At 38.2% G+C, this 13,734-nt stretch overlaps 1 protein-coding gene across 1 annotated transcript; it reads left to right on the top strand.

Moving 5' to 3' along the window:
• The first annotated feature begins 5,146 nt into the window (after positions 1 to 5,146).
• Positions 5,147 to 13,390, top strand: CA7 (carbonic anhydrase 7). The gene is made up of 7 exons (XM_062586854.1): positions 5,147 to 5,186; positions 7,084 to 7,281; positions 9,837 to 9,955; positions 10,833 to 10,928; positions 11,169 to 11,231; positions 12,845 to 13,000; positions 13,268 to 13,390. The coding sequence occupies exons 1-7, from the start codon at positions 5,147 to 5,149 to the stop codon at positions 13,388 to 13,390; spliced, it is 795 nt and encodes a 264-aa protein (XP_062442838.1).
• The last annotated feature ends 344 nt before the right edge of the window (positions 13,391 to 13,734 follow it).

Below are 13,734 nucleotides of genomic sequence, written 5' to 3'. Positions count from 1 at the left end.
GCGCCCGGCGGGGCGGGGCGGGGCGGGGGCGGTGGAGCGGCGGGAGGCGCGAGGCGGCCGCGCTGCCTGCGGGCAGGTGCGCGTGGGGGCAGCGGGCGCGCCCCGCCGGGCCCTGCTGGCTGCCCGCGGCTGCGCCCTCGCCGGCCTCGGTCATCGGGACGCGAGGAGCTGGCGCTGCAGGCCGCGAGCTTGCCTGGCTGGGGGCACCGAGCTGGGCTCGACGCATTCCTCGCCCCCCCCCCCCCCCCATTTCTTTCTTTTTTTTTTAAGCGGAGGGGAATTACTGGGAAGTGCTTAAATCGTGTGTAAATATGTGAAACACTTGTGTTGCCAGAGGGATTTTACCAGCTGTGGCCGGGACGTGGGACGAGCTGCCACCCTCCGTGCGGAGGTTTGGCGCCGCCCGGCGGGAGCGGCGGCGGCGGCTCCCTCGGCGGGGCGATGCCCGAGGGCCGGGCGGGGCTCTCCCGCTAGGAACGTCCCTCTGGAAACGTGCTGTTGCCTGCGGATTCGGGGATTCACAGTGGATGTTTCTTTTCGGTCTCGGTCCACTCTTCGATAAGATTTGAAGCACTTTGTAACAGTCCGAGCCGGCAGCCCTTCAGAAACCGACGCTCAGAAAATCAATCCAGATGCTCCCCGCCGAGACAACGCGCGTTACCACAATCATCGCCAGTTACTGTAGCACCGAGACACAAAATCAAAATATTTGTTGCATCTCAGTTCTGCTATGAAAATCTTTTGACGTAGGATCAGTAGAGTTTGTAAAAGAGAAATCTTCTGTGTCTTTAAAAATTTCAACCAAATTTTTTGTTTATAAGTTTCAACAACAAAAAAGGTCTAAAGCCTGTTCATCGTTCCAGATGATCTGTTAGCATATAAAAGTTAATACATTATCCTTTTAATCTGCTTCTGGAATAAAATACACAACAGTTCGATTATAATTTAGCGCTTTATGATGCGTAGATGACGTTGCAACACAGTATAGTGCTTCCTCCTTTTCTTTCCCATATACAGTATCTCCTCCAAACTTCATTTTTCTCAGGCTTTGTGTTTGTTTGTGTTTCCTCCTGTTGAAATTTCAGTGACTGTTAAAATATTTAGTAGGAATATTCTGTTTACCAATGTCAAAAGTCAGGTCGTTCCATTCTTGCTATCTGTTACAATTACATGGTTTCCACTGGTCAAACCATAAATTATAAGTACTTTTTCAGACTTAGTTCCAAAATATAGAGCCTATTTCTAGCATAAAGCAGTCAGACGTGTTACTTTAAGGGTCAAAGACAAATAGCATGTGAAGGCCAGGAAGCTCCCAGGGCTCCCGGCACGCAATTCCTCCTCCCTCTTCTATCCACTTTACCAGAACGTTCATAACAAATTCATACTTTTTTCTTGGCCTTCTCTGTTCTCATATTTTACTCAACTTTGTTCTCTTGCAAAATTGTCTGCTAGTTTTATGCATGTTTTTTTCTTCTCAATTCTTTCTTTACTTAGAGACTTTTTTTGGCTTATCCCTTATGCCAGGAAGAGATGCTCAGTAAATACATGTCAGGGCCTTTCCCACTGAAATCTCATGAAACTCACAAGACAGCCGTGGGAGAAGGGTTAGCACTCCAGCTTTAGTAGTTGCATTAGATGCACGAGAATCTCAGGGTTTTTCTATAACCATGAACACTTTTTTGTGTTTGCAAAGAAAAACTTGAGAATACAAAATTTAATTTTTATATTGTCAAAAAACAAGATTGTCAGATTTTTTAAAATGAAACATCCTCTTTTTTTTTTTTTTTTTTCTGAAATGATTCTTAGTTTTAATGTTTGGCCTCAGCAGCACTCCCTCCTGCTATTTACATTGCAAAGTATTTTTGTACAGTTTTTGGATTGATTAGAAGTTCTTTTAAGTCTCCTATAAAGGTATCACCGTAGTGTAATTCCCATTTAGAAACTGGCAGCATTAGTAATTGCAATGTAAGAAGAGAGATGAGCTGTCTGGATAAACTAGATACTCTTTCAACAACCTGAGGTATAGGCAAGCTCTGGAGTGATTAATGTTTTAACATTTAATCTGCTCCTATCTATTGTTCTTCAAATGTTCTAGGGTGTGCAGCCTGTATCCAAACTGATTGTATTTCTGCTATATTTTGTCAATAGGCAATGACACATCAGACACTTTTATATGATTAAATAAAGAAGACATATGACACCTTGTTCAAATTATTACATTATTAATTATAAATATTGTTATTACTAAGGGTGCTCAAAAAGGATAATTACTGAGCTACTTAAGCAATACACTTACAGCACCCTTGTAGCCATTCATCTTCGAAACAAATAGTTATCCTTTCCTTTCATATCTCCTAAAATCTGTCCCTCTACATTGATGCATTATTATATACTAAATGTATTATCTCCAAGTGACATAATTTCCTAGTGCAAATATCTCCAAATGACTCCAGATCTGGATCACAGAGCCCACTCGCCTTAGAGATTCAGAAATCTGGTTTTCTCAAACCTGCAAAGCCTAGTATGTTGAACTTTTATTTACCAATTCCAATCTTGCTTGGAGCTTTCTAATAGTAATGGTTAGTTCTTATATAGCAACTTTAATAGAGAGACATCAAATTAAATCATAAAATTATTCTTTATACAGTAATGGAAAAACTGAAGCATTTCTCATTTGTTCAGTATCACAATGCAGTGACAGGTTCAGAAAAAGAACCCATATATTTGTCCTAGGCTGCTGATCTGTTCACTCATCATTACTGTAAAAGAGGATTCAAAAATATAAGTATGAAGAAGGTGGTCAAAGATAGAATTAGTCTTTAAAGGAGCTTGGAATGTTTCCCTGTGGTAGATTAAATTGTCTTCCAATAATTCATTGGTAAACAGACAAATTTTAAGATGTAGCCTGGGCCCTTGGGAAATTTGTGAAGATCACAAGCATTGCACTTAACTCAGCACTGGACACGTCTCTGTTCTTTTGCTTCTGTAAATTTGACCTTATGAGTGTGATCATAAGGTGATCTTAAGCTAGTGAAAATAAGACCAGAATCTGATTACTACCTGCAACTATTTATGTGATGTTCTTAAATGATATATTGAGGACATAATCAGTGAAAATGTGTTATCAGAGGTTGCCAATATTGAAAGACATAAGGGTTACAGAATAATCTGATATTTGTATATGAATGAGTATCACCTCAACTTTAAGGAAAACTTATTTTTTGCCTTTAAAAGAAACAAGGCTGATTAGATGGGTGAGCACGTTAAACGCTGTCTTAAATACACTGGCTATCATTCGTAACTAAAATTGTATTCATTCTGTTTTTATCTGTTCCTTTAAGTTACTATCACTCTTGTGAATGGTATCAAATGCATATGGATATTAGTTCACTCCAGTGGCACTGCACCTGGAGAGCAAAATCTAAGTCTCAGTTTTCAAGTTTTTATTGAAAATAGTGCTCAGTATTTCCTGTCCTGAATACAGATTTTCCCCAATCTATTCACTGTTTTTTAAGATGCAAAATTCCTCTTCCATTTCTTTTTGCCACTAGTAAATTGATAATTTTTGTATTTTTTGTCTCATGGTCTAGAATAGTTTTACTGATTAGCTGCCTCAGACTGACTCTGTCTATACCTGATTTCTCTGTATGTCTACAAACCTAGCACAGAGCCAAACTAGAATAGGAACCAGAAGCATCAAAACTTCTTTCAGCTAATGAGTCCTACTAAGCAGCAGAATATTTTAACTCAATGGCTTTACCATGGCAACACAGTTATACTGCTTCCAGTATTTGAATCACCTTGAGTTACCTGTGTATGGTGCTCTTTGGCTGCATAGATATACCTGCAGTATCAGGCCTACTCGGGAGTGTATCACACTCATTTACCACAAGTAAATTGAGAAATTGACCTGAGTAAATCATTGTAAAATTGCTCCGTGGATGTCTTTACAGCAGTTTGCATTCCTTTTTGAGTGATTTAGCTTGGATTAGTATTTCTCAAAGGTTCTACATCTGACTTCTATGGAAAGCTCCCGAAAAAAAGGAAATGAATTCTTACTAGATAGCACAACAATATAAAAAAAATACTTAAAATGCTTTCATTTTTTCCCTCTTTCATTTTCTTGGTTGCGTAACAGGAGATTCCCTAACTGTGTGCTATTTTCTGTGTGAAAATCAATGATACATTTAGGAAATACAGCCCTGACAGATAAGATTATTGCTAAGAAGCCATTTTTCTTGCTAGAATGATCTTAGAGCTTTTACATCTGCAGACTGGATAACTCGGTGTAGCTTCTTCATGAGTTTAGCAGGATGCTGGCAACTACTGGATTATACCAGATAACTGAGATTTCATAAACAGGCTCTATTCTCTAGAGTCTGCCATGTCCTATTCCCTAATCTAAGTTGTGTTTTTTTATTTTTTTTGGGGGGGTGTCTTTTAAAAAGTTTCTTTAGATTTACAAAGAAAAAAAACCAAATAGTCAATTTATTCATAATTAGTATGATCTTGCTTAGTTAAAATGTAGCACAAATCAGTATTTCTGACATAAGAATGTTCTTCATTTCTTCTAAGCATTGATTCTGAAGTTTAATTGTAAATCAAGTAGTAACATCATTAATTTTTTGCAGCTGAAGAGAACGTGTAAGAAAAGAGAGGGCTAGAGCTAGGAGATGTTTCTTCTGCAGATATACAAAAAAAGAAGGGTAAATCCCTTTACAATCTGAACATGTTACTACAGCACATGTGAGTGATGCTCACTCTTTGGCAGGTCATATGGCTGTTGCTTACCTGTGGGTGGAGAATGGGAAAATACTTCTCCCCCCCTCCCACCCCCGACACATTTGATCCCTGTGTACAAGAACTTTGCTAATTGCCACCTGGATATCTTTGGTTCCTAAGTCCTAGGAGATCAGTTTTATATTTTCCTTTTCCTGTGCTGAGTTAGGATACAGAGGAAGCAGCAGCAGGCATAGCTGCAGCAAAGTTGGAAGCAAGAGATCACACCTGTCCTGCAGGAATTGCTTTGGTTGCTCTGTATCTTTAAGAGGCTGACTCTATCCCACAGTGAGCCTTTATAAAGGCAGGTAAGCAGCAGTGCCCTGATCAAAGAGCTGAGAGCAAAGCAGGGCACAGCTTCCCTGTAATGACTGGTCACCACGGTTGGGGATATGGGCAGGATGACGGTAGGTTACACCCTTTCCATGCTGCATCTATCTTCCCCCCCTGCCCCTTCCTTTTCTTTTTAATATTGCTGCCTGAGCCTTGCAGAGCTGCCTGCATTTCATTGTCTGCAAACATCAAATACATACAGTAGGTAATTAACTACTTTACTGGTAGTAAATAGCACCCAGAAACTGGCACCAGAAGATGCACAAACTTCTGCCTGCTGCTTTGCATTGTTGCAATGTAATCAATGTTCTGCAACCAAGTAGTACTGCAGATACTAGAGATGCATCCTCTTCCAAAAATATGCTGTGAAAATGACTGTCTCTCTAAAAGCAACTATTCTGTGTAAAGAAGATTTAGAAGAGCAGTAACAGATCTTCTGATCTGTGCTGCTGTTGAAATAAGATATCTAGGCTTCCACAGAAGTATGTTATATACTTCTAGAATATCCATGAATTGTACAGATCAGTATCAAAGATGTCTTTTATTGAACAAACTACAGTTTCTGATTTGAAAATGTTTTTAATTTAGTCATTCTTCTTTGTTTCCCACCTCCAATAATGTATGTCAGAAAATGAGAGAATTTATGAAGCTACTGGAAGTTTCCTAAAATAATGTTGTGCAGCATTTGTATCCTTTGCAGAGAGTGATGACTGATGTCACCCAACAAGATAGGTTTTTGCATAGCCTTCAAGAGCCAGACTCTTCCTCTCTCTCTGACAAAAATTACTTTAGTTGCTGTATATCCAAAAGGAAGCTTGAACATTCAGTAAAGCTAGATAATTCTGGTAGACAGTATTATGCATTTAGGTATTAAGTCATATTATATTAATGCAAAGCTTAGGAAAGGACAACTTATTGTCTAAGCTTGTGCAACTGAACTTAAAACTCAAATCTACTTTATAAGCAGGCTGAGAAAAGGAAAAGCTACCACTTTATATGCTTAATTTTTCAGTACATGCCAAAGATGAATAAGAATCTAATAGATTTTTTCTTGCATAGATTCAACCTATGCTTAATGGAAAAACTTATATTGTGGAAGTATGTCTGAATGCTACAGTTAAAATGTGCTTACTGTGAATCTTAAAGTGAGATTGTTACCGTTAAAAAGTTTGTGAACATCAGCAGCAGAAAAATATAATTTCTTTTTGCAGCACAATATAAAAGTAGAACAAAAGAATTGGTCAGAACAAGTAATTCTCTGAAACAGATATGGTTTTGTTATCTCTAACTGCATGAGAATGTTCCAGCTCTGGCATGAGAGCTATATTTTTTAATTGGTCTTTCACCCTACTCTATTGCGGTCACGCAATCCAAAAATGTTGTTAATCACATTGTACCGATCACTTGGGGTAGAAAGATACCATAATGGGCATGAGTGAAGGATGAAGCTGCCTCAAAGATTTACTGCAGTCATAAAATGGATTTAAAAATAACTACATAATCAGTAGCTGAAAGATTGAGTCATCTGCATCTAATTTGAATCGTTGGAGCTTTTACACTATCTTATCCAGAAAGAAGTAAGTAAATGGTCTTTCTGTGGGTGTGTATGCATGTGTGTGTTCATGCAAGTGTTTACACACACATGTATCTTGTGAAGTTATCTGAAGTCCTTCCAGTGTAATTACCAACCTGACACGAAAATTACTGGCATATGTAACCAGAGATCTGGTAATCTGTAGATGTGCTGTAGTTTCCTCAGTATGTCTTAAAACATCTGAATCTTCCATCTAGTTGCTGACTGTGCTACTAAAAAATACACTAACTATAGAATTTAAGTCAACTCCTCAGATGCCAAATTTCTAAGTAGTTCCTGCTCAGCAAGCTTTACTTCAAGCCTCATGAAAATCTGTAAATATTTTGTGTATAGCAGGAAAAAAAAATGACAGTGCTTTCCTTTCTTTGTTTTTGAAGGACCCTCTGAATGGTACAAATCTTATCCTATTGCCCAAGGAAACCGTCAATCACCTATTGATATAGTTTCTGCAAAAGCAGTTTATGACCCTAGTCTGAAGCCACTTAATATCTCCTATGAATCATGTACATCTCTCAACATCTCCAACAACGGCCATTCAGTTATGGTTGAGTTTGAAGATTCCGATGACAGGACAGGTGAGACTAGCACACACGGACAACTAACTTAGAATACCATTTTTTGGCTTAGTGAGGGGAAACAATAAGTACATCCTGTGAAGTAAATATTATGCTATGCGTATTTTTAACTTAGGACAAAGTATGTAACCAGAGCCCTTTATATTTTGTTTTCCTGAGCCTTCTGTTTTCATATTGACTTAAGTCTCTCTGGCAGTGCTTTATGTTGCATAGCAAAATAGTATTTCTGCATGAAGAAAAATGTGCAACAGGACCCTCTGAAGTTTGTTTGCAGTGGTTCTTTTAAATAGGGATAGTCAGTTTGTTAGACAGAGCATCTGTACAGCTCTCCAGCACTCCTAGATCCTATCCAGCATGCAAGGTAGATATATAAATCCTCACGATTCCATTTCCGTGATCAGCCCAATTGGAGATGCCAACACACACTCCAGCTCTCTCTAGCTCACTGACTAGTTCCATGCACAGCGGAAGGGAGGAGGATCAGCAAATATGAGATCATTTAGCATAGTCATCATAACCATATTGCACCAGGCCTATTCGTATCTAGGCCAGTCACTGTTTGTTTTTTTTCCTCACAGCCCCATAGCAGTACAGTGTCTTCAGCTAATTCTGATTTGGTAGCAACTTGTGTATCTTGCACTGTCTGCAGTTATATTATTTTAGCCTTTTTTTAGCTCTTGGCAGAGTGAATACAAACGTTTTAAGTGATTGATCCTGTTAGTGCTGCCTTGTGGTAGCATTTGCTTTTACATCTATAGTAAAAATAGCATTAAGATAAAATGGAAACCACAAAAACTAGTAGTTGATAAATTGAAGAGTGTATTTAAAACAGGACTCTAAACTAATGAATTTTTATTTTAATCTGTTATCAACTGATTTCCATCTTCCATTTGGTTATGTTCATTGACTCCAGTTAAATAGGATATGATAGTCAAAGTTACTCTTTCTGGGAAGTAACTGGTCTGTGCTGGTAACCCTTTGAAATAATCTCAGAGTTGTCAAGGCTAAGGGTTAAGATTCTAGTCATTCAGTTCTGCAAGGCATCCTCCTGAATGAACTGAAACATCCTAAGGAAGGCTATGGATGTGCATTTCCCAAAAGATTCATAAGCATGTCATCCTACAAAATTTGTAAAATTTATCTAGAAATATTAGCTTGCTTACTACTTTCATTCTAGACTGGATTGTACCTAAACAACAGTGAACTCGAGACAGTTTCAGAAGCTTTAAGAGCACTGTGCATTGTATGTTCAGGTAAAGACAAGGGAACAAAAGCAAGCAGACTCAAGACCATAGGCAGAAATTAAAACCTCTACCCTTTCTACATTGTGGAGAAGCCTTGTGATGCTTTCAAGGAACAAGACTGCTAGGAGTATAAAGCTGGATTAAAGTGTTTTCAGTTCTATTGAAATAGATCTAGTGACTCACAGCTTTGCATATATTATACAACAGATTTCTGACAGTACGCCATCATAACTAGATTTTTAAAAACTATGACACTCCAGTACACAGTATTAGTTAACAATTAAGTAACTTCTAGTATGCTTTGCTGAACTAAAGCTTTGTTTTGGCAAGACCATCTCCTGTACAAAGGCCAGCTGGAACAACACAGATGTGGTGGTACAGTGCATGCTCTGAATTCAAAGGTTTTTGGAAGAACAGAATGTTACGGCCAGCACAGAGGATAGAAAAGTGCTGTACCAAAACTATGTCCACTTTCAAATATTTCTTAAAAAATGTAAATGATCAGGTTTTCATGTCTTTTGGACAGAATTTTATTGATTTTAATGTCCCATAAAAGCACAAGGGAACTACTGATATGCTGATAAAGTATCTTTTATTGGTGGCATCTTAACACACATTCATCCTCTGTTCTTGTTAAAGGTATTATTTCTAAAGGAGGTATAAACTTTGTGTAGCACTTCTCCACCTTTGGAAGGTGATTTGAGACCCTCTGAATGGTGTTATGTCAAGTACAAGCTATTACATTACCTCTCTTACAGGATCAGGTATTTAAAGGAAACAAAATATAGAGAACTTCTACTGCAAGGAAAGAATTCTAAAGAGGAAATACTTAGCTGAATTGTCTACCTGATTGAGATATCTGTGCTCTTTGCACAAAATCCTAAGTAGGAGCAGAAAAATAGAAAAAAAAAAAGATAGCAAAAAGATTAGGTGCACAAAAGTTTCATATTTTGATTTTTTTAAAAAAATATTCAAATTAGTTCAATTTTCTGTAAGTTAAATAGGAAGGGCACAACAAAGCTACTACAGTTTCATGTGTCAGATCTACTATTTTAAAAGCCAAACAAATGTAATTCTGTATAAATAGCTACTCAAAATGTTCCTTTTTAATATATTTCTTCATGGAAAATACTTGAATTTGCAGGAAAAAAATCTTACCCTTCTAAATGTCTGGATGATGCATCCTTTTGTATTGGCAACTGGGAGATGCTGTCTTGTGGGGTTTTTTTTCCCACTGTTGTACCAGTTAGTTTTTAGTAAAAAGTTAAAATGTCAGAATATATAATTTTTTCCTTCTTCATTTCTGCTTAGCAATCAGTGGCGGTCCCTTTGAGAATCCCTTTCGGCTAAAGCAGTTTCACTTTCACTGGGGGACAAAGCACAGTCAGGGATCGGAGCATACGGTTGACGGCAAACCTTTTCCCTCTGAGGTAACAATGTGTTTTCACAGATGGGATTAATCGATTCAAATGCTGTTGGCAAACTAATTTTTGTCTGTAGTACGGATTGGAAATGTACTGGGATTCTGACTGTTCGCTCACCATGATTAGGTCAGCACAGACTTAAGTAAGGATTTTTTTTTTTTACCTGCTGAAGCTTTCTCATTTGTTGATGATGCTGTTCTGGAATGCAAATGTCTCTCCCCAGTGCGGCCCTTTCTACAAGATTCTCAGTCATCTTTTTCTGTTCAGCAGGACCCAGCTAGTCCCATGGTTTAGCTGCTTTGCTCCCAGACAGAATTGCTTCTACATCTAACAGTCCTCTGCTGCCTAGTACGGCCTGCTGAACACCATCCATTGCACCCTTCTGTTTATGCAGATAGGAAGGACATTCACAAACATGATGCTGAGAAGCAGTGCGTAACTGACACAGTTAAATTGATGAACTGAATCCAAAATGACCTTGTTGCTGCCATACATAGCTTAGAAATGGCTTTGTCTGGAGGCTCTTGAGAATAGTCTGCAAAACTAGGACCAAATACAGGTGCTTCCCAAAATCCTACAACAGGGTAACATCTCAGAGTCTACCAGTGAGGACTGCAGCACAGTGCTTCCCTATCAGGGAAGTTAGCTAGCTCACAGAATCATTTAACACCTGACTTGTTTCAAATTTATAGGAGCTCTTTGCTTAGTGTCTGTCTGTGCTTACTGACTGATCTGAAAGACTGATTTAGAGCTTGCTAATCTGAAATATGCCTTTTGAGCAAAGCCTGTATTCTGTTACCAATTGGTATTGCTGCCTGCTACACATGAGGCAACCTATGTTGAAAGCTTTTATCTTTAATTTGTTTATATTTCTCTTTTAAAGCTCCACTTAGTTCACTGGAATGCCAGAAAATATGCAACATTTGGAGAAGCAGCAGCAGCTCCAGATGGCTTGGCAGTAGTTGGTGTTTTCTTGGAGGTAAGAATCACAAAAATAGCATGTTTACATGATGAGAAGCATCATACTGTCAAATGTTTGAGAATTGAGCCACATATTTAAGAGGTGCTTAGGGAAAACAGATGACTTAATTGGAAGCAGTAACTTATTGCAAATTGTTGTTAAATCTACTTTAGTGGGAGTTTTGAGATTCAGATAAGAATTTTCTACCTATTCAAAGCATAATTATAGTCATTCTTAATCTGTGCATTACTATTTTAGATTGGGAAAGAACATGCCAATATGAACAGACTCACTGATGCTTTTTACATGGTAAAATTTAAAGTAAGTTTTAAACTCTTTAAATTTTCTTTCTGAAATAATCCTTTAAACATTAAGCTCATGTACAAGTCTGAGAAACAAACAACAAAAATGAAAACCTGCCCACCATAAATCCTCCCATTACTAGAACATCACTGAAACTGTATCCTCCCTGCCCAATGCCTTCGTTCCCTTCTCCAAATTTTGGCTGATTTGCCTATCCTCAGATGCCTCCCAAAGCTACACTGATCCCATCTAGTCATTCAGAGGTTCTGTTTCCTGGACCATCTAAAATCAAAAGCTCCATGACCCTTCAGGTTCAGCTCTTACAGTGAGCAAAATAATCTGTTTCTACCAAGCCTAGCCTTGAACAAGTCAAAGCTGGTTGTCCAGCTTAGTTCTACTAGAAAGCTCTGTCAGGGAGTAAGAGCTAGTCTGCTTCCACAGTGAGACCTAGAGGTAGTCTTTAAACAGATACAACTGAAAGCTTTGCTGAAGGCTACCTGCTTCATTTTTTTGAAGCTCAGACTGATTAGACAGTCTGCCACCACTGTTAATCTTTGATTTCCATAGGGTTAATGCATTCTGTCACATGCATGAGTCCTAATAATTCAGAATAAACTATATGTAATACCCGAGTAGACATATTTTGGCATATTATTCCTGTGTGTTTTTATATATATATACACATATATGTGTGTGTGTATATATATATATAAAAATACTTTCATATGCCTATATACGTATGCAAACTACATATATGCATATGAAAGATGGAAAGTGAAGATAAATGTTAATGGCAACATGTAGATATTTGACCATATTTTGATGTTTAAAGTGATGTCTTCCACTTACAGGAAAAAAAAGTGTTACCTCTCAGTTGTAGTGATAGAAACTCTGCAAGTTTGCCACTGGGGATAATCTGCTCATTCTGTTTCTTACGAGCAGTTTTAAACTGTTGAACAGTATTCTTAATGTCAGTGACTAAATACCTTGCAGATACTTCTGAATACAACCACAGGTTGAAAATTCTTGCCCTGAACTGTGGTAGCCTTGAAGGCAATCACTTCTTTGGATACAGCACCTGCAAAGTATTATCTGGGCTCCTCCTTTTTTTGGTTGATCTATCTTGCTCTGCTTTTAGACTTGGATATTCTATTTTAAAGCCAATATTTGTCCAGCAGACAATGACTGTCTTGGGCCAGGTTCTTCATAATTTCAAACTGTCTACTGAAGTAGATAGAAGACATAGAAAATAGCAAGTAACAAGACAGAGTTCAGTCATTCCTTAAGTAGGGTCACATGTTGTTATCTCAACTCACACTCAACATTATACACAATATTTTGTATGCTATTTTTCAACCTTTTTTGACAAAAGCTGAGCTCTAGTAGAGGCAATGGGACAAGAACCCTCAAAGCCTAGGAAGCTAGCAATAGAGGTCACACTTGCCATAATACAATGTGCAATGTTTTCCTGAGTCTATTTTCATGCTACTCTTAGGTACCAGTTGTTAAGAGACAGTCAAACCACCATACGTTTGCTTTCTTCTCCCCTCCCTCTCACTGTTTTTTAGACTCCTTTAATATGCACTTGAAAGAAAGAAGAAAAAGAAATTTAAAGTATCAATTTTTTCCAGGGGACAAAAGCTCAGTTTAGAAGCTTCAACCCCAAATGTCTCCTGCCTTTGAGTCTAGATTATTGGACATATCCTGGTTCCTTGACAACACCACCTCTTAATGAGAGTGTAACATGGATAGTGCTGAAAGAACCCATCAGGATTTCTGAGAAACAGGTAAACTTCCAATATTCTCACAGTTTTTGTAGGATTCAACCTTGGATTAAAGGCAGTGACTGTTTCATTTTGCAGAGGGACAAGTTAGGCTGTGAATAATTTAATCAGAGGGCTTCTATTTTTCCTATTAATACTCTCTAGGATCTTCACTTTTATCTGTACTATTGGCAGATTGTGAAGTACTGAATGCTTTCCTTCGGCCCTTTTTCAAAGACACTCATATCAATTTCTCCTTTAAGCAGTAAGTTATTTCACATGAATTTACAGCTGGAGAAATTCCGAACTCTTCTCTTCACCAGTGAGGAAGACCAGAGGATCCAAATGGTGAATAATTTTCGCCCCCCTCAGCCTCTTAGGGGGAGAGTTGTTCGAGCTTCCTTCAAGGTCTGAAGAAAACTGATAATGGCCCTGAAATATCCAAGAGCTTCCACATCTGAGAGACCAACCCAAACTCTGGTCTTTAGATCTCCCCCTCATGGAGCACACAAGATAGCCTTTTCTGTGCGCACTCTATACTCAGAGGGGGAGAAATCATCTACTGTTTGTATTTTATTTGAGTAAGACTTTCTTTTCAAAAACATGAGATCTTTTTAACTAAAACTTTTTTAAATGTAAGGGATAGCTGAGTAACCTGGAGTGCTCTCCAGGACTTGAAACTAAAATATTAAGATGAAATTAAAAGTCCATTTAATATAAAATGGGAAGCAGATCTATCACATTTTATAACATAAAAT

Source organism: Rhea pennata, chromosome 13 (genome assembly GCF_028389875.1).
Source record: "Rhea pennata isolate bPtePen1 chromosome 13, bPtePen1.pri, whole genome shotgun sequence".
Lineage (NCBI taxonomy): Eukaryota > Metazoa > Chordata > Aves > Rheiformes > Rheidae > Rhea > Rhea pennata.
The sequence above is the reverse complement of the archived record's forward strand: the minus strand, read 5'-3'. Positions and strand labels throughout refer to the sequence as shown.

Coding starts and splice junctions, on each gene's coding strand:
- CA7 (XM_062586854.1), top strand. CDS start 5,147: ATGACTGGTCACCACGGTTGGGGATATGGGCAGGATGACG. Junction 5,187..7,083: donor GGGATATGGGCAGGATGACG/GTAGGTTACACC, acceptor TTGTTTTTGAAG/GACCCTCTGAATGGTACAAA. Junction 10,929..11,168: donor TAGTTGGTGTTTTCTTGGAG/GTAAGAATCACA, acceptor TTACTATTTTAG/ATTGGGAAAGAACATGCCAA.